The sequence below is a fragment of the Felis catus genome, chromosome B2, assembly GCF_018350175.1.
Source record: "Felis catus isolate Fca126 chromosome B2, F.catus_Fca126_mat1.0, whole genome shotgun sequence".
In the NCBI taxonomy this organism is placed as follows: Eukaryota; Metazoa; Chordata; class Mammalia; order Carnivora; family Felidae; genus Felis; species Felis catus.
The window spans coordinates 149,366,143-149,384,314 of record NC_058372.1 but is presented as its reverse complement, the minus strand read 5'-3'; the positions used below and the strand labels follow the sequence as shown (position 1 = coordinate 149,384,314).

At 52.2% G+C, this 18,172-nt stretch overlaps 1 protein-coding gene and 1 long non-coding RNA gene across 6 annotated transcripts in view; one reads left to right on the top strand and one right to left on the bottom strand.

The window, feature by feature from the left end:
• Positions 1 to 15,475, bottom strand: part of CEP43 (centrosomal protein 43) — a 30,601-nt gene extending 15,126 nt beyond the window's left edge. Inside the window, exons 1-7 of one of the 5 annotated variants that reach the window (XM_045058354.1) lie at positions 15,288 to 15,470; positions 14,647 to 14,700; positions 10,926 to 10,980; positions 10,368 to 10,456; positions 9,351 to 9,488; positions 4,774 to 4,854; positions 2,624 to 2,683 (exon numbers count right to left, since the gene is read on the bottom strand). In XM_045058354.1, the coding sequence (XP_044914289.1) occupies positions 2,624 to 2,683; positions 4,774 to 4,854; positions 9,351 to 9,488; positions 10,368 to 10,456; positions 10,926 to 10,980; positions 14,647 to 14,700; positions 15,288 to 15,389 (579 nt within the window). In that variant the 5' untranslated portion in view covers positions 15,390 to 15,470. Of the gene's footprint in view, positions 1 to 2,623; positions 2,684 to 4,773; positions 4,855 to 9,350; positions 9,489 to 10,367; positions 10,457 to 10,925; positions 10,981 to 14,646; positions 14,701 to 15,287 lie in introns of all 5 variants that reach the window. The other 4 variants (XM_023254572.2, XM_023254573.2, XM_045058356.1 and 1 more) reach the window with 4 other exon arrangements.
• A 234-nt stretch (positions 15,476 to 15,709) lies between these two features.
• LOC109500047 lies at positions 15,710 to 16,579 on the top strand. Its single transcript, XR_006598491.1, has 2 exons — positions 15,710 to 15,911; positions 16,260 to 16,579. It is a non-coding gene; the product is annotated as an uncharacterized LOC109500047 (long non-coding RNA).
• The last annotated feature ends 1,593 nt before the right edge of the window (positions 16,580 to 18,172 follow it).

The following is an 18,172-nucleotide window of genomic DNA, read 5'->3' as shown; positions in this document are numbered from 1 at the left end:
TCCACCAGTCTGTCTGCACCACAACTGGCACCGGGTCGGCAGCACCAAAGGGTTTACGGTGAAACGGACCAGTACAGACTCCGGAAGTCTGGAGTCCGGACCAGTACAGACGACGCTCCGGAAGGAGGGCTCCCGACACACCGGGAACGTTTACCGCCACGCCCGCCCACCCAAGACCCCTCCACCCAGGACTCCAATGCCCCCGGCCACCCTCCACCACCCTTCAGCATCTCACAAAGGAACAAAAACCAGAAATGTAACTTTTATGCAACCAACTTAAATTCGCTCCAAAACCTTGGATTTTGCTCTGCATGTTGACAGGTTTATCGTAACAAGTACAAATCAAATATATATACGTACATATATATACATACACACGTATACATATACATATAGACGTGAATGATTTTTGAAGCTCATTTCTAGTATGGATATAACTTCTCTGAAAACAGCCAAGGATCTCCAAATAAGCCCTAAGTCCCGAGCCTTCCTGCTTCCTGCCTGCAGAAGAACACGACCCGTCCACACCCCTGCTCCCTGCTCGGCGTGGGGCTCTCCTGCCGCTCCGCCCGTGGTCCCCACACTGGCTCCTGGCAGGCGGGGCCACGCTCACAGCTTTGCACCCTGGGAAAGGCCACCTAGCTACCCTGTGAAGGGCCCGACGTCAACGTCCACAGGCAGCTCGGTATTTGATTATTAAGATGTTAAGAGTGTTAGGATATTAAGGACACTGGAAACCCACCGCACATGCAGGCAAGGCAGAGAGGCATTGGAATGAGAGCTAAGGGCTCACCTATCAGGCTGGAAATAGGGGATGCTGGGTGCGACACAGATTTATAATGGCAATTCAGAAACAAGATCAAGGAGGGGGGGAGCGGGGGAAGGTTTCAAAGTGGCTAAGTATCTTTGGTCAGAAATACAAAAATGAGGTAAAAGGGGCCCGACTGATAGCCTACAATTCCGGGGCATGGGCCTGTCCACATTCTTCAGTCGCCCCCCCAGGTCGGGGGACCACGAGGCCTGCCCGCTGTAGACTGAAGGGTAAAGTCTGGGCCCACCATGGCTGCATTTCACTGCAAAGTGAAAATTCATCTTTCGACGTGCTTTGGTTCTATGTATAGACCTCTTCAAAATGTCTGAACCAGGAAGATTGGATGAAAATGTAATACTATGAAATATGCTTTTAACGTTTTTGAAAAGTCCAACAAATTGATCAAATGTATCTTTAAAAAAAACTACGCTGTTTTATATCGTTAGCCATCTTTCTTAAGGGGGGGGGGTCTCACCTCTCCAATGAGACTGTCACCTGTTTCGGTGGGGACCACGGTGAAGTGCCCACAGCACGTAACACAGTGATGTGCACCACATACGTGTTCAAACGTACCTGCTAAATACCACTCCAAAGGGTCTTCTCACGTAGAAACACACACAGACGACACGAACAAGTACAATAACGGGAATTTACTGGCGAAACCACAAGAATGAAGGCAGCTAACACAACAAATCCAGGGTTTAAAAGCCCTTTAATTTTGAAGGTCTTCGATTATAAGCTAAGGTTCCACAAGAACTGAAGCATCTCACAGAACTAAAAACTAAATATCTTAAATATCTTATCCTAAACAGGTATGAGAACTGTCCTGATGAATAGTGTGCTTCTAAGAACTCTAATACTTAAATTTTAAAAGCAGCTAATCTACTGGCTGGGTCAATTTTTGTCATCTCTGGGGGAGGAAAACAACGCAGCCAGGCACAGATCCCTGACGACTCAGTGCGCCTACCCCGTGCACCCCCACACACCCCCCGCCCCAGGCACCCCCGCGGCCAGGGCTTCGCGGAAAGGCTCGTCATCGACATCGATGTGCAACGGGCAGGTGAGTTGCTGAATGCTGAACACCTTTCATTTATCGCCCGAAACTTATCCAAAAAGTAGTCTGATGTTCTATTTACCTCAGATAAAAATCATAACGTTAAGAATAAGAATAGGACCCCCTCCCCTGCTCATGCTGTCTCTCTCTGTCTCAAAAATAAAAACGTTAAAAAAAAATTTTTTTTTTTTTTTTTTTTTTAAAGGGGAGCCTAGGTGGCTCGGTCAGTTGAGCATCCAACTTCGGCTCAGGTCACGATCTCACAGTTTGTGAATTCGAGCCCCGCATCGGGCTGTGTGCCGACAGCTCGGAGCCTGGAGCCTGCTGCGGATTCTGTGTCTCCCCCTCTCTCTGCCCCTCCCCTGCTCATGCTCTGTCTCTCAAAAATAAATAAAAACATTAAAAAAAATTTTGTAAAAACAATATGTATAGGACCATCCAAAGGGAAAATAAATATTTTCGACTTTTTTTTGGACAAAACAAAGAATTCTCCAAGTAAAATTAACAGCACATTTGAAAAATACAACAGTATGATTTTCACCCGGATAAAAACTGAAAGTCAGATTACTTTTCTCGGCACCGTGACTTTATCACAAGTGACCGCAGACAAAGGAGCACGGGCCCAGGGCGGGCAGGGACCGTCCGGCAGGGACCCAGCACCCGGCAGGGACCCAGCGCCCGGCAGGGACCCGCGGCCCCCAGGCTGGCGGTCTGCTGTGGCGCGGGCTGCGCTCCCCCTCTGCCCTCGCGCGTGTTACCTTGGCACCAGACTTCCGCCTGCTTGTCTTCTTCTTACCCTGTCCTGTGTACCTTGGTATCTGAGCATGAGAATAAAATGACATTTTACCACAAAGCATAAATCTTCAAAAAGAAACTAATTCATCACCAAACTAACAAAGCTTCCGATTAGCAAAGTTCTTAAAACTGGAAACCTGAATCGATCTGTTCCTTTTAGAGGCCCGCTATTTTTTTTTCTTCTCTTGCCTTAACTCCCTTCCTCAAGTGGTTCAACCCACGGGGAACCGCTGGGCCTCACGGCTACCCGGTCACCCGTCCACACCGCGGCTGCAGCCCGCCCCACGGAAGCTGTGCGGGCAACCGCTCCTCCGGGCCCTGCCGGGCCCGGCTTCCCGAAGCTTCCTCGGGAGCACACGGCACGGGCTCCAAAGGTCGGGCTGGCCCCCAGGCCTGACCACGACTTCCCAGGGTCCCCAGGCCCCTCTGTGGGCTCCCGGGCCGGTAAGGCACCTGCTCTAAGACACAGGCTCTCCTCAGAGTCCAAAATGATTCAGAGAGCACCGAGCCGTAAAAGAAAGCAGGCAAGTGAAAGGTGGGGAAAGTGCTAAAACTCCGAATCCACACGTCAGCGCTACCGGGAACCGCGTTCCCACCATCAGAAGGCCTCCCGTTGGCACGAGTCAGCCGTGGCACCGGGAGCGGCCACGGCCACCCGGAGCACGGAGGACCGCTCTCTCAATCACCCTGCGAGACGACATCACTGTCCTATGAGCACGTGGGGCAACGTTCCCCCGCCAGCTAACTTCAACGATCCTCATCAAAACTCCTAGATCTTGAAACTTAAGTCTGTGCACAGCGAGTAAGAACATGCAAGAGGCTTTGCTGTCTTATCCTGAAGACCCACCGCGTGCAGAAGTCGGTGCTGCTAACTGGCTTTAAAAAAATACTGCTACTCTGCTAAAGAGAGAGCGTCCAGAGAGCTCAATGCCGTGGGCACTGATGTTCTGGAATATGCGTTAATTTGAACCCCTTCCCAGCCAGACAGTTTCACAGAAAGCAGTGCTGCTCACAAAGGCTCTGACAGGTGACAATTCATTTAAAGGGGCTTCTTAAATTCACTCACAACCTCGTTCTGTTACTGTGGTCACGGCCTCCCATGAGCATCAAGGGAAAACCTTCCCCACAGAAAAAGCTCACCAGACCTCGGGGAGAGGGGACCGCTAGGCGCGGGATGACGGCCCCTTCCCGCGGCGGGAAATAAAGCACCAAACGCTTTGGTCTCCAAATCGAAAAAATGAAAAGGAGCAGCCACATCCAAGAACCGGCGACAACACAGCAGGGGCCGCTCACGGTGTCTGAGCCCGGGCGTCTGAGAGAGAGAAACCCCCTCTACCACGTCCGGCCCCTACACGTCGCCTCACCTGGAACCACCCGCACAGCCCCTCCAGCGCGTCACCCTAACCCTGCGGGCTGGAGATCAGAGCGACGGTCCCAACGCCACCCGACCCGACCCCACCCCGGCTAGGACTGGCCCGTTCCACCGGTGCGCGCTGCGCCCGACCGGTCACGGGGCGGCACGCTCCCGAAGCATCCTGCTTCTGCCGCCCTGTTGCCCCCGGCTTCCAGTGCCAGGGTCCCGCTCTAGTCCCGTCCAGGGTGCCAAATCCCTGAGACTGGAAGGCCTCGGCTCAACAACCCATAGCCGCCCCCTACGCACGCAGCCAGAGCAAACGTACGTTCGTATGAATCCTCCAAATGGCTCGCTAACATAAAACCCTTGTAATTTACCATCCAAACTGGTCCCCCATCTGCGATATTCAACACAACGATATCCTGGAACCACAGTCTGGAACCTAGTACCCTCAAGCCAGGAATTTATAAGTGAAGAGTAAGCAAATGTCCTGGTCAGCTGAGGAAGAAGATGTTCCAAGGACCAAACTGAGGAAGAAGACGTTCCAAGGACCACATGAGCCCACAGATCCCCCAATTCTGTTATTCAACAGCATATTCCTCTCCAGGACACAAAATTCAACACAGTCCCAACCAAGGGAAATAATCTGTAAAACCACACGCTGCATCAGGGGAAAGACGCGTCTTCGCAAAACTATGCGGCACTGGTGTCAGTCACGCGACGGGAGAGACAGCAGCAGAGTCCCCGCGGCCGGCTCACCTTGCTGGGACCGCTGTGTGCGCTCGTCTTGCCGTCCGGTGACTTCGGTGGAGAATGCACATCAGAGAGATCTAGCGCACCCTAAAACATTTCACAGTTTAAAATTAAAACAGGTTCAGAGCAAAACATAAATATACTAATCATGCCTCAACGGAATTGTAGCATTTAAAACTACTACACGACGTTGGTGTTTTTGTAATTAACGTAAATATTCTTATGAGATTTTCCCCGATTTTAGTACAACAGAAACAAAACGAAACACACTTAGATCCCAATCACCTAAGTATTTCGCTCAATGACCTTGACCCAGTCTCCCGGCCTCCCACCCCCGCCCAGCCCGTGCATGTGAACCCAGCCACAGCCCTGCTTCAGCCCTGCTTCCAGACTCGCTTCCCTACCCCACTGTGTCTCCATCGTATCAAGAGCAACTCTCATGAGTCGCCCTCTTCGACGACCACGCCCCTCCCTTCCTCCTCTCTGAGCTCGGTACCCGTCCAGCCCTGTCACCGCCCACATCCGCGTCATACAACCAGCGTCCGCAGGGCACGGCCGGTCAGCTCTCGGCGCTACGCTAAACGCAAAGGAGGAATTCTGCCATGTTTCTTGAACGGAAATCACCTCCTAAAATTCACCCGCTCCATCATCACAAGCTCTGTGCACCGTATGCGTATTAAACATCGGTCACTTTGCCATAAGAACCCTTCCAACAACTGCAGCTTTTAAACACGAAAACACGCTGCGCTGCACACCTCCGCTCCTCCGGCGGCCCCGTGACATCGAGTAACGGCGTCGCCTTCTCCCAGGCTGACCGCCTCACCTCACCTCTGCAAACTTCTCTTCTTCCCGATTACCCTCCAAGGCCCTAGCCCTCTGCCAAGATAGTAGCTCACTCGGTCTGGCCGCTTCTTCCTTCACAGGGGATCTTTTTCTGCCCGTTTGTCTCTGTGTTTACAGCCACCGTCCTGGTCGAGATCCGCCTTCCCCCGATCTCGCCATCTAACCTTCCCAAACGTGTACAAACGTGTACCTCCCGTGGACGCAAGTCTACAAAAGCTTCCCACTGACCGTGAACGCCCGATCTGTTAAGGATGCCTGTCCCCAACAGAGGCCTGACGTGAGGAGAGAGGGCCGGGCCACAGCAGGCACGGCCACAGGCAGGTGGGGCCAGGGCTCAGCTCCAACGGCGGCCAGCAGGGAGAGAGGACGAGCAAGAGGCAACATCCCGAAAGGCAGAGTGGAAGAGAGGCTGGGAATGAGAAACTCCCCGGCCGGATGCGGGGGTGATGTGCCACTGCGGGGGGCCAAGGGATCAGAAGGCGAGAAAGCAAAAGCCACTTTCAAGGACGAGCCATCCGCCTCGAGCTCAAGGTCCCACGTTTCAAAAAGAGACGTAAGGCCGGAAAGACGAGTCGACGCGTCAAGACTGAGGAATCTGGACGCTGTCTGGTTGCCATCACACGGTGAGTGCAATTTCTAAAGAGGGAAGGAACAGATAAAGAGCTGAGCTTCGACACGGAGTCGGCAAGAGCGCAGGGTGCAGACCGAGCGCCGAGGGCACCCGCAGGTGCCGCTGAGCTGGACGGGGGCGACCACGAGGCGCTCCCGGGGAGGACAGGGCTCACCGGGGGCAGTGCAGACCGGCGAGTGCGGGACTCCACGCGGGGGCACATCCAACACCCTCTGCCAAGTCGACTCAAAGTCCCGGGCGAGGACGCGGGCCCGGCAACCGGATTCTTCAGGTGGTTTAAAATGCAATTTGGGTAAAGGCATCACTAACTGAGTTCAGTGGGCTTAATCCACAGCTGGTTTCCTTCCCCGGCGTCAGAAGTCAAAGATTAATTTAAAAAAAACCTACCATTTTTTATTCCACTACATAAACGACAGGCTTCCTCGCAAAGTTATGAACACTAGCGAATGACAGAAGGGCCAAAATGGCCCCCCGTGAGTTCCCCACTTTAAAGATGAACTCGACTCCGGATGTATCTGTGTGCACCCACACGCACACGCGAAGTACACACCCCAATATTAAGAGGGGAAAAGTAGCAGAAAGTAGGTATCTCGCAGCGGTCTCCGACCTCGTGACGCCACGGAAGCCTCCTCCGGGCCCGTCCGACAGACCGCAGCCGTGACACGGGTTAGGCTGATCGGGGAGGCGCCGGGGCCTCCGGTCACGACGACGGAAGAAGGCACCGCTGAGTTTCCATTTTCAGACCGAACCCACTAGGAGAGACAGCTCTGACCGGGTCCCGGCTCGAGGCCGACCCCCCGTCCGCAGCACACAGAGCTGGCCGGTGACGGCGGCTTCAGGCGGGACAGGGAGTCCTCCTGACGGAGGGACCGACCGAAGCCACCAGGGGAGAGGCAGCTCCTCGGAGCGAGACCGAGGAGGCACAGGCACACGACCGACACACACAGAGAAGCGGGGGGCGAGAGCTGGGGCTGCGCGGTCACACGGGAGGAGGCGGATTTCTGTGTCTCGTGCGGCTTCCGCTCGGTCAGAAGATAAAGCCGGTTTTTTCACACAGGACTCAGACGCCCGAGTGAGCCGACCAGGCGGGGATGTTTGTGAAGGGCTGGAAATCCTGGTTTCGAGCCGGGAGGAGGCACTGAGCCGGATGTGGGGAGTCCTGCAGACGGGAATGGGGTGCAGACGGGAATGGTAACAACACGAGACACGGTGGCAACACAGGCCAAACCCTACGTCTCCTCTACGTGCCCGGACGACCTCGGTCCTCACTACGACCCTCGAGGCTCATTTCTAGTCTCTCCATCTCATAGATGAGGACCCAGGGCGCGTGAAGGTTAAGTGACCTCCGGGAGGTGACCCCAGCAGCCCAGCTCCGAGCCAAGGCTGGCACGTGAGGGAGGGACAGCAAACCAGAGACGACGACGACACGGGTGGCTGGCACTGCAGGGAGATGGACCGAAGGGCGACCCGGAAGGAAAGAGAAGCGCAGACAGACAGACACGGCTCACCACCACCCACTGGCCCAGGAGAGAGCAGGAAGCGAGGAGGTCTGGAGTTCGTTAAGTTTACGCGACTTCTTCTTCGCCACTAGCTGGTAGGACGCCCATCCCATGATAAGCACCACCAGACACTGGGGAAACTACAAACGAGTGAAGTTACACCCACAAGCTGAGCGACAACGTGGGCTCTGCGTGGGCTGACTTGCTCACCCACGGGGACGCGGGTCTCACCGGGACGCGGGTCTGCTTCCTGCCGCTCGGAGCACCTTCCCGGTCCTGTCCCCTCCTGTCCTCCCGCAGCAAGATGGGGTTTAACGACTGGAAACGACCGCTGCCCCCGGGGCGCCCGGGGGGCTCAGCCGGTTAAACGTCTGGCTTCGGCTCAGGCCATGATCTCACAGTTCATGGGTTCAAGCCCCACCTTGGGCTCTGTGCTGACAGCTCAGAGCCTGGAGCCTGCTTCCGATTCTGTGTCTCCCCCTCTCTCTGCCCCTCCCCTGCTCATGCTCTGTCTCTCTCCCACTCTCTCTCAAAAATAAGTAAACGCTGAATTAAAAAAAGAAACCACTGCCCCCTTTAACCAACCTTACTGCTCATAAAATGCTCAGAACCAATCACTTACTGGATACTCCCTCTGGTATCACGAGCGTCACGTCAACGTCTGTTTCCTTACGTGAGCGCATTCCAGCTTGAATAGCTCTCAACTCTTCTAGTCCAAGAAACGTTCTCATATCTTATCTTTTCATTGGAAGTGTCTGTTAGGCCTTACATGTAACAGGTGCTCAGTCAGGCTTTCCTGATGTTCAAAGATCCTAACAGAAAACAAACTCTGAGGCTGAGTACGTGGCAGTGCGCAACCCCCACAACCTTACCTATAAACCCGGGACTCGTGGGACTAAAAGCACACCATCAGCCAGGTGTCTGAGACGACTACCATACCATCCACGTCTGTGAGACAGCGTCTTTACGTAAAGCTAACGTTTGCAAATAGAAATCAGACCATTAAGCTCATCAGTGGGATTTCTAAACAAAAGGAGTAAGAACACAGAAGCTTGAAAATGTCCAGAAACTAAGCACGACCAACAGCTTAACCGGCTCTACGTCTCTTTTTCAAAAGCCTTTAAGTTCAAAGTGTTGTTAACCAGCCTCTAATGCAGCCCTGTTGTTTGAAATGGTAACCAGACAGCGGCTGACAAGCGCAGTGTCCTCTACGCTTCGCGTGCCCTAACTCCTGCATCAGGCTCTGCGATGCCCGTGAGGCGGCCTCTCTCCCCACCCCACACAGGAGCCACTGGGGAGGGACGGCTCACCTAGAGCCAACGGCTAGTGGGTGGACGAGCTGGAGCCCGTTCCAGGGAGCCTGGCCCCTGACCCCAACACCCCCACGTCCATCTACACAACGAGTGTAGCTCCAGACTGGGAGCTACCACTTCTCCGATTTTCCTCAAACTGTGCGTTTATACAATCTGAGTGTGTTTCGTTTTGCTTTAAGGGAACAGCTTCTTTCCGTTTAAACTCTGATTCGCTATGTATGCAAACACGTGCGTGGCTCTGCTGAGCAGCCAATACTTAAAATAGAAAAAGATAACGAAGGCTAGGACTGTACTCACCTCCCCATTGGTTGATCCTTTTTCTTTCTGTTGACAACGTCTGATCACTTCTAATAATAAAGGTCCACCCACAGTACCTTCTGCTTCAATAATACCTAGGTCTCGGGCTAAATTCTCTCGACCTTCAAGACCTTGAAACTAGGGCAGAAATGAGACGTGAGAAGTAAGATATAAACTGCACAAAAGTATGCAAATTATTTTCAGAGATTAAAGAAAAATATTTTTGAAATTGAAAGAGATCTCTAACTCAGAGAGACCATTTTTCTAACAAATAAAATGCTTATTTAAAAAAAAACTATCTAGGGGCGCCTGGGTGGCTCAGTCGGCTGAGCATCTGACTTTGGCTCAGGTCATGATCTCACGGTCCGTGAGTTCGAGCCCCACATCGGGCTCTGTGCTGACAGCTCAGAGCCTGGAACCTGCTGTGGATTCTGTGTCTCCCCCTCTCTCTGCTCCTCCCCCACTCACACTCTGTCTCTCTCTCTCTCTTTAAATTTAAATAAACTTGGGGCGCCTGGGTGGCTCAGTCGGTTGAGCCTCCGGCTTCGGCTCAGGTCATGATCTCGCAATTCATGGGTTCAAGCCCCACCTCGGGCTCTGTGCTGACAGCTCAGAGCCTGGAGCCTGCTTCAGACTCTGTGTCTCCCTCTCTCTCTGCCCCGAACCCACTCGCATTCTGTCTCTGTCTCTCTCAAAAATAAACAAACATTAAAAAAAAATTTTTTTCATTATCTCTTTCCTTTACCAAGTCCCTACACCCAAAGTCCCCATTAATGGGTGTCGTCACACCACAAAAGACTCCTTTCTATGAAGGAGTTCTATGAAGTTCTATGAAGCAGCACTGGAACCAAGTAGCTACCGTGCAGATGGCTTTTATGAAAAACAGATAATCAACTACCAAAGAAATCTCTACACAAGACACTGCAAATTGTCAAATTTCACGAAGTTTCGGCTTAACCGAACCCACTTGTGACGGAGAAAGTTTCAAACCATAGATGCAAAAGTCATTATTCTTACTGTGCTAGTTTCAGGCTGAAAAACGGCCAAGGTGAAGTCAAGATTGAAAAACTGAAGAAATTCTGCAACAAGACCAGCCACCAGCCGGCCTGCAAAAAAGCGAGAGCTGATGAGCATAGGCCTCCCCTCCGGGAACCCCGAAGCCTCCTCGCGGACACCATGAAATAAGCCCAACCCACTGATGGGAAAAACGAGGCTTCTAAACCGTTTCACCGCAAACTGATCTTAGAAGAACACGGTCACGCAATGAAAATCTCAAGTCTCCTCGTTTTTCTCGTAGGATCATCAGTTTGGAGCCAACTGTTAATCAGACAACTTGACATTTCACAGGTGGCCTCGAGTGTTCCGCTCCTTAGAGCGCTTTTAGCCAACAATTTCCCATGACCGATGATATTTAAACAACTTAACAGCTGTTCAATAAATGGCAAGTTTAAAGTGAGGAGTTGTAAGAATCACAGACCTCAAAAAACATCTCAAACCCCTGCTCTCTCCGAAACGGAGCCGTCATTTGAAAATCCGGAGAGAGACAAACAAACAAGAACCAGCTGGACATCTTACCATCTCTCGTGTTCAAGAACTTTCTCAGGCTCTCATTGACTAGAGGAGTTTTGTTCTGTTAAAAAACGAAACACTGTGTCATGTGTTTATCCTAAAAACAACTACGACATGTGGTTTAACATTTAATGTTTTGGCAAAGATATGAGATACGGTCACTCGCAAAATTATGGTCAAGCCCATTCCAAAACTCTTAACTACTATAAAAACTCTTCCGTACTACTTAATGTTTCAAAGTTAATTAAATGAAACTATACGTGAAATGTGTATTTATTTATAGTTGGTGGGGTGCCTGGGTGGCTCAGTGGGTTGAGCATCTGACTTCAGCTCAGGTCATGATCTCGTGGTCCGTGAGTTCGAGCCCCGTGTCAGGCCCTGTGCTGACAGCTCGGAGCCTGGAGCCTGCTTCCGATTCTGTGTCTCCCTCTCTCTCTTCCCCTCCCCCACTCATGCTCTGTCTCTCTCTCTCTGTCAAAAATAAGTAAACTTTAAAAAAATTTATTTATAATTGGCAAACATTTCATAAACTGCTTATTAAACTACTTTAGAGCCTAGGTCTTCAAGCACTCCTGCAAAATGACATTACATTTACTTACAAAAACAACTGTTTACTATTCCAAACACGTGAAGCTGACATTTTGTCGCCGGGCACATCTAGCATTTACAGCACGCTTACAGTGAGCGGGACTCAAATTCCACACACACTTGCTACTCCCCGCTCGTCGGCAGTATGTGAGATGATTTTCCGCAGTGCACGGGCCAGCTTACTTCTGTCATTAGACGTGTATTCGCATACAGGAGAAATACCTGTGGGTCACCCCAGCTTCCTTAAGCAGACTGAACTACAGGTATAACGGGGGCCTCACGCTCCACCAACGGGACTGTAAATGGTGCAATCACTTGGGAAAGTGTTTTCACTTTCCCAAGTGGGAAATGACAATGTTTTCAAAAGCTGAAACTACCCCTCCCCTATGGCCCATCTGTAGGTATTTTCTCGAAGAAAAGCACGGATCCAAGCAAAGATGTGCACGTGAACGTTCCCAGAAGCCCCGTTTGTAAGAAACCTGGCAACAAGTCAAAAGTTCATCCCCAGGTGAGTGAACAGCCACGTGACCACACAGCGGGCACTACGCGGGAGGGGGATGGGACCAGCCAGCGACACGAAGGACATGAAGAATCTCGAAGCGTCACGCGGAATGAATGCAGCCAGGTCGAGGCAGAAAGGAGCCTATGCTGCAGGATTCCACTTGAATGGCCCTTACAGGCATGGATGCCCAGGGCCGGGAAGGGTGTTACAAAGAGGTCTGAGGAAGCCTTCCAGGGTCAGGACACGGCCACTCTCTCGCCTGCCTCGTGGTTGCATAAATTTGTTAAAATGTAACACGTTGTACATTTAAGTATGTTGAATTTATTGTAGGTCAATTCTATCTGAATAAAGTTGTTTTTAAAAAACCAAAAAGATAAAGAAGGGAAAGAAGACAAAGGTCCTTGGGGCGCCTGGGGGGCTCAGTCGGTTGAGCGTCCGACTTCGGCTCAGGTCATGATCTCACAGTTCGTGGGTTCAAGCCCCGCGTCGGGCTCTGTGCTGACGGCTCAGAGCCTGGAGCCTGCTTCGGATTCCGTGTCTCTGGCTCTCTCTGCCCCTCCCCCACTCACGCGCTGTCTCTGTCTCTCTTCTCTCAAAAATAAACATTAAAAAAAAAAAAAAAGAACACGGAGGTCCTTAATAGGTTGGTCTAGGGAATTTTAAGACAGTGAGTCGACTGAAATATTTAAAGAAAGTGGAGGGACAAGATCAGATGTGGATAAAAACAGCCAATCGAGGAGCACTGTGGAGAAGGACTTCAGGAAGACAGCGAGGGACACGAGCAAAGGGGAGACTAGAGGGAAGAAATGGGCAAGGTGGAAAAGAAGTAGCTAAACACAGGCCAGGAGGGCAGCAGAGAACCTCAGACGTCTCAGGTACAGTATGACACAGCCAGGCAACTCACTGGACACAGAGAAAGAGCAGGGTCCAGGCACCTCTCTGATGTCCCGCTTGGATACAGAGCTGTCCCCGTGAGCCCAATCGGGCTAGCAGGCACCGTGACAGGTCTGAGGCTCACGCTATGGATCAAAGCTGCAGGGCCGAAGTCACTGCTGTGGCCAAGGTCATCGGGGAGAGAACACAGAACGAGAACCACCAGATAACGCGCCAGGGATTTAAACGAGGTGCCCAGGACAAAGATCACGCTAAAGGAACCAAGGAGGGGTCAAAAGGAAAAAAGAAGAAAACAGAAAAAAGTCCCAAAACTCCGGGGAGATTTTCAGGGAGGGAAGGATCAAGAATGCCAAATGCTGCAAAGAACTAAGATAGGTAAGAACTAAAATACAGACAATAAGGAGATTCTTCTTGACCTCAGCAAAAGGAGTTACTTAGATGTAGCAGATTTAAAACCAATTTAAATGGACTGAAGATGTTAACGGATTAAAGGATGCCTAGACTTACGAGAAGGACCTACACACTCTTTCCAAACTTGGCTGTGAGGGGAAGAGCCAGCGGGGTATTAAAAGCGGAACATGAGTCAAGCAAAGAGTTAAGGGAGAGATCAAAGACACAGCAAACAGCTAAGGAGCTGAGAGTACCTAGAAGGCAAAACGCAGACAAAGTGACCACTGATGGACGAGACAGAGCCTCCTCCGCCAAAGCAGGAAGGAAAGAGGCACAGATAAATACAGATGTGGGCAAGCTTTTCCTGGGTGAGCGACAGATGGGGGCGGGGCACACACCAATCCAGGACTGGATGTTTCTATTTCCCTGTGAAGCAAGAAGCGAGAGTGGCCGTTGAGAGTGGGGGGAACGGGAGGTGGACGTCGGCGTGGGCCGAGCAGGAGGTGCTGAGCGAGGCGCAGGGCCTGCTCGGACCCGGCCGAGGCCGGCACCCAGCAGCCAGTCACAGCAGCAGGCCACGCTGGGTGACCGCTCTAGCACACACGTGCACAAGCAGGGAGGGGAGCAGTCTGCTGAATTGAAGGACCTTCGCGGCTTTTCCCAGCGCAAGTATGGCTGGAAGGCGAGGCAGCTGCGGTTTCTGAGACACGGGCCACGGGGTCCAGACAAGTCAAGAACAGAGGGCAGCCGAGAGAAGACGGACACCTGGACAAACACAGAAGAGCCAGGAATCGAAGCACTTCAGCAAGTTTGGGGGGGGGGGGGGGCGCAGGCACCTAAGTCTAAAGAGATAAGGAGATTAGACGGATTTGCCACAGAGGACGGTGAAGACCCTGATCGTGGAGTGACTGTCGCCGGATACTTAATTAGAGTGGTGGTGAGACTGTGTGCCCCCACCGGGCGGGTGTTCACAAGGGCACACTGACACAGTAAAGGTCCTGAAGGATCCTGCCGGGAACTCGCGGACCACGGAACCATTTCTTCAAGCAGCTCCTATGACCTTGTTGTCCAGACTTCCCCTACGGGAAGGGATCTACACCACCTAAGATTTACCACCAGCCTCAGACTTACCGTGGGACCTTAACTTTCTTTGGATCACTCCACACAATCTAAAATACAGGCAAAAAGAGAGTCATTTTGCCTCCCTTCCAATAGCAAAGAAATGTAATCCTTAGTAACTCAAACTCCTCGCCCGCTACACGCTACTGTAAGCAGCATTTTAGAATGATCTCTAAGTAATTAAAAATCAAACATCAACGAACAGGGTAATATTGAAATTTGTAGGTTTCATACCTCTACTTTTTCTTGCTCTTCTAGGGCTAAAAACACAGCTGCTCGGAGTTCAGCCTTTTTTTAAAGGGGGTAAAGGAACACAAATGGTTTCAAGGCAATTTTCACGGCAAGAAGCGCACACCTACGGCGTACGTTCCACGGGCGCCATCCCCACCGTCTAAAAGCCAAACAACGAAAACCAACGGCGGGCAGGTACCGGCGGGGAGGTCAGGAGGCGCCCCGCGAGCTCTCTCCGCCGCCCCCCGCCTTGCCCCGGGGCCCACCCACCCCCCCCCGGGCCTGGCCCCGCTTTCGCGTCCGCGACCACGCCAACTAGTTCTGGCGCCGCCCGAGGAGAAAGAAGTCCTCCCGGGGTGACACGCCGCAGCTGGGACCACGACCACCCGCACCGGGGGCAGGGGGAGGGACCGCCTCGCCCGCGCGCCGCGCGCCACCCGGGGGCTCCCCGCGCGGACGGCCTCGAGCTCGCCCGCCCCGCCCCGCCCCGCAGGGCCCCGCCCCCCACCCCGCGGCCCAGACGCGGCCGGGGCGGCCGGTCCCAAGCTGCCCGCGACCCTTTGTGACGCCCGCCGCCCGCAGAGGCCCTGCGGCCCGCGGGCGGCCGGCATCCCCGCGTCCAGGCGCGGCCCGGCCCGGCCCACCTTGATGCGGTTCAGGACCCCGCTGTTCTCCAGCGTCTGCACCAGCAGGTCTCGCAGCTCCGTGTCCTCCTCCGGCACCACCGCGGCCGCCGTCGCCGCCATCTTGCTTCTCCAAGACAACCGCCCAAGCCGCGCCAACGGCCAACGGCCGCCGCCGATTCCGCTCGGCGCGCGGCGACGCGGCCGAGACCACGCCCCCGGCGCCGGCGCGAGCCCGCCCCCACGTCGGGGGCGGGACCAGGGGCGTTAGTGGGCGGGGCCTGCGGGAGGGGAGGGGCGGGGCCCCGGCTGTCCGCGGGCCGCTGGCAGAGGCGGGGGCTTTGAGGGAGGCGGTGCGGGCGGGGACGCGGCGCTGCGGTGCGTCGTCATTGAAATTGTACTACTTCGCAGGCATGAATAAATCGTGTGCTTTGAAGGTTGGATGCGTTCCCACCGACCAAAGGGACGCCCAGTCCTGCTCAGCCCCGGGCGCAGCGGGGCGGGTGGAGGGTCGGTGTCCGGGACGCTTGAGACGGTCCCGGTGTCGCGTGCAGGCTGCCCCTGCAGACACACTGCAGCTGGGAAAGTCCTGATGTCTGCGTAGCTTCCGTGGTGGAGCCGAACTGTGTGCACACATGCGTCTGGGTGTGTGTGCACGCGCGCACCGCGATAGAGCCTGCACGCACATGCATGCATGCCTGTATGTAAATGTGTGCTCTTCAAGAAGAGCTTGTGAAAACATGCGTGTGTGTGCACGCCCTCACCGAGAGATAGCGTGCACAGACACGTACACACGTATATACACGCACTTCCCGACAGCCTTTACTTCCATGCATGTATGTGCGTGCACACGCTCACCGATAGAGCCAGTGCATACATCCCCGTGTGTGTGCACATGTCACAGAGAGAGAGCCCGGGAGCATGTACCGGATATACTGAAAGGAGATGCTGGGAGACTTACTATTCAGTGTCAATTATAGAAAGAATTGTCAGTTGCAGGTCTCAAGAGAAACGTGGTCAACAGGAAAGAACCATCAATCACAGGCCCCAACAAGGAAAACCGCACTACATCGTCTAGAAAAAATCAGCCTCTGCTGCAGTTCAGCCAGTGAGAAATCATCACCACCCTGAACTCCTGCTTTTCTCCAGAAGACTTTGGTTCAAAACACCCCCTCCCAATCCCCCCACTTCTCCACAAAATAACGTTCTGTCCTTTGTTTGGAGGACTTACTATGGTTTTGCCAAGGTTTGCATGTCCTAAATTCCAATAATCTGTTATTCCCAAATAAACCCGTTTCTGCTGGTGAAAATAACTGCCTTCTACTTTGTGTGTTTTTTTTTTTTTTGCTTCCAGTTTTTTTAATGTTTTATCTATTTATCGAGAGAGTGAGCACCAGCAGAGGAGGGGCAGAGAGAGAAGGGGACAGAGGATCTGAAGCAGCTTGGACCTAACAGGCTGACAGCAAGAAGCCCAATGCGGGAGCCAGGAGACCTTGACCTGAGCCAAAGTCGGACACTTAAATCGACTGAGCCACCCGGGCACCCCCTGTGACTTCTGGTTTTGAGGTTAACAATACACGTGTGTATGTGTGAATATGCACATGTGCACAGTGAGAAAGTATATTTACACTGGGGTACAATGCAGTTTACGCGAACGTTCAACATGCTGCTGTGCCGTTCCTCACACTCTGCATGTTTCCATAGTTTTGCAATAACGTGTTGGGAAGGTGAGGAAATCCAGAACTATGAGGAAACTGGTAAGAAAAAGTGCAGATTCTAGAACCCCACCCTGGGACCCTCACTGGGTCTCACTGGGTTGCCTCTTCTCCCCACCAGTAGCGTCTTTTAAAATTGTATATAGAGGGGCGCCTGGGTGGCTCAGTCGGTTGAGCGTCCGACTTCAGCTCAGGTCACGATCTCGCGGTCCGTGAGTTCGAGCCCCACGTCGGGCTCTGGGCTGACGGCTCAGAGCCTGGAGCCTGCTTCGGATTCTGTGTCTCCCTCTCTCTCTGCCCCTTCCCCGTTCATGCTCTGTCTCTGTCTCAAAAATAAATAAACATTAAAAAAAATTAAAATAAAAATAAAATTGTATATAGAAATGTTACCTACACACATACTTCTCCCCTTCCATAATTTTCATCCTATGCTTACTTTTTAATTTACTGGTTTCACTTAATAAGTCCTGACTATCTTTTGATTTTGTACACATAGGTTCTATGTACACATAGATTCTACCTCATTCTTTAATTCCCGCATAGTATTCGGTGTAAGGGTGCTCCAAATACTAGTTTTTGTAATTACGCTAGGATGTGTTTGAATTTGTTCTGGTTACCGTGGAAGTAATGCGTACTGATGATTACAAATCCGAACAAAATACACTTGTCATGAGCACAAGGTGCGGTAGGGAAGGACTGAATCATTATATCGAACACCCGAAACTAATATCACACTGTACGTTAACCAACTGGAACTGAAAAAGAAAATCTTTTCTAGCAAAATACAAGTGTCCTAACACTCAGGTTATTCATCATTAAGTATTTATAAAATATTTGTTGAGGAATCTACCCAAAAAATCCAAACAAAGTGGGAAAATATTAAAAGTAAAAGCGTGCACATCTTTCCTGCTCACCTACCCACCACCCAGGACCACACCCTAGACCCAACCACCATAAAGTTTGTTTTTAGTTCCCCTGGTTCTTTTCATATCAGTCTAAACGCTATACACTTACATCTTGACCCAACCAGGAATGGTGTCTTCCAAAGAATAAAAACTTATCTTCCAACTCCTAATTCTTAAAATTGTGTTACTTTTCATTTCACTGGTGGGGATTGTGTGACTTTGAACTGTCTACCTAAATCATCATTTGTCCATTTCACACATGACCTGCTGCCTCCCCGCCCTGGGA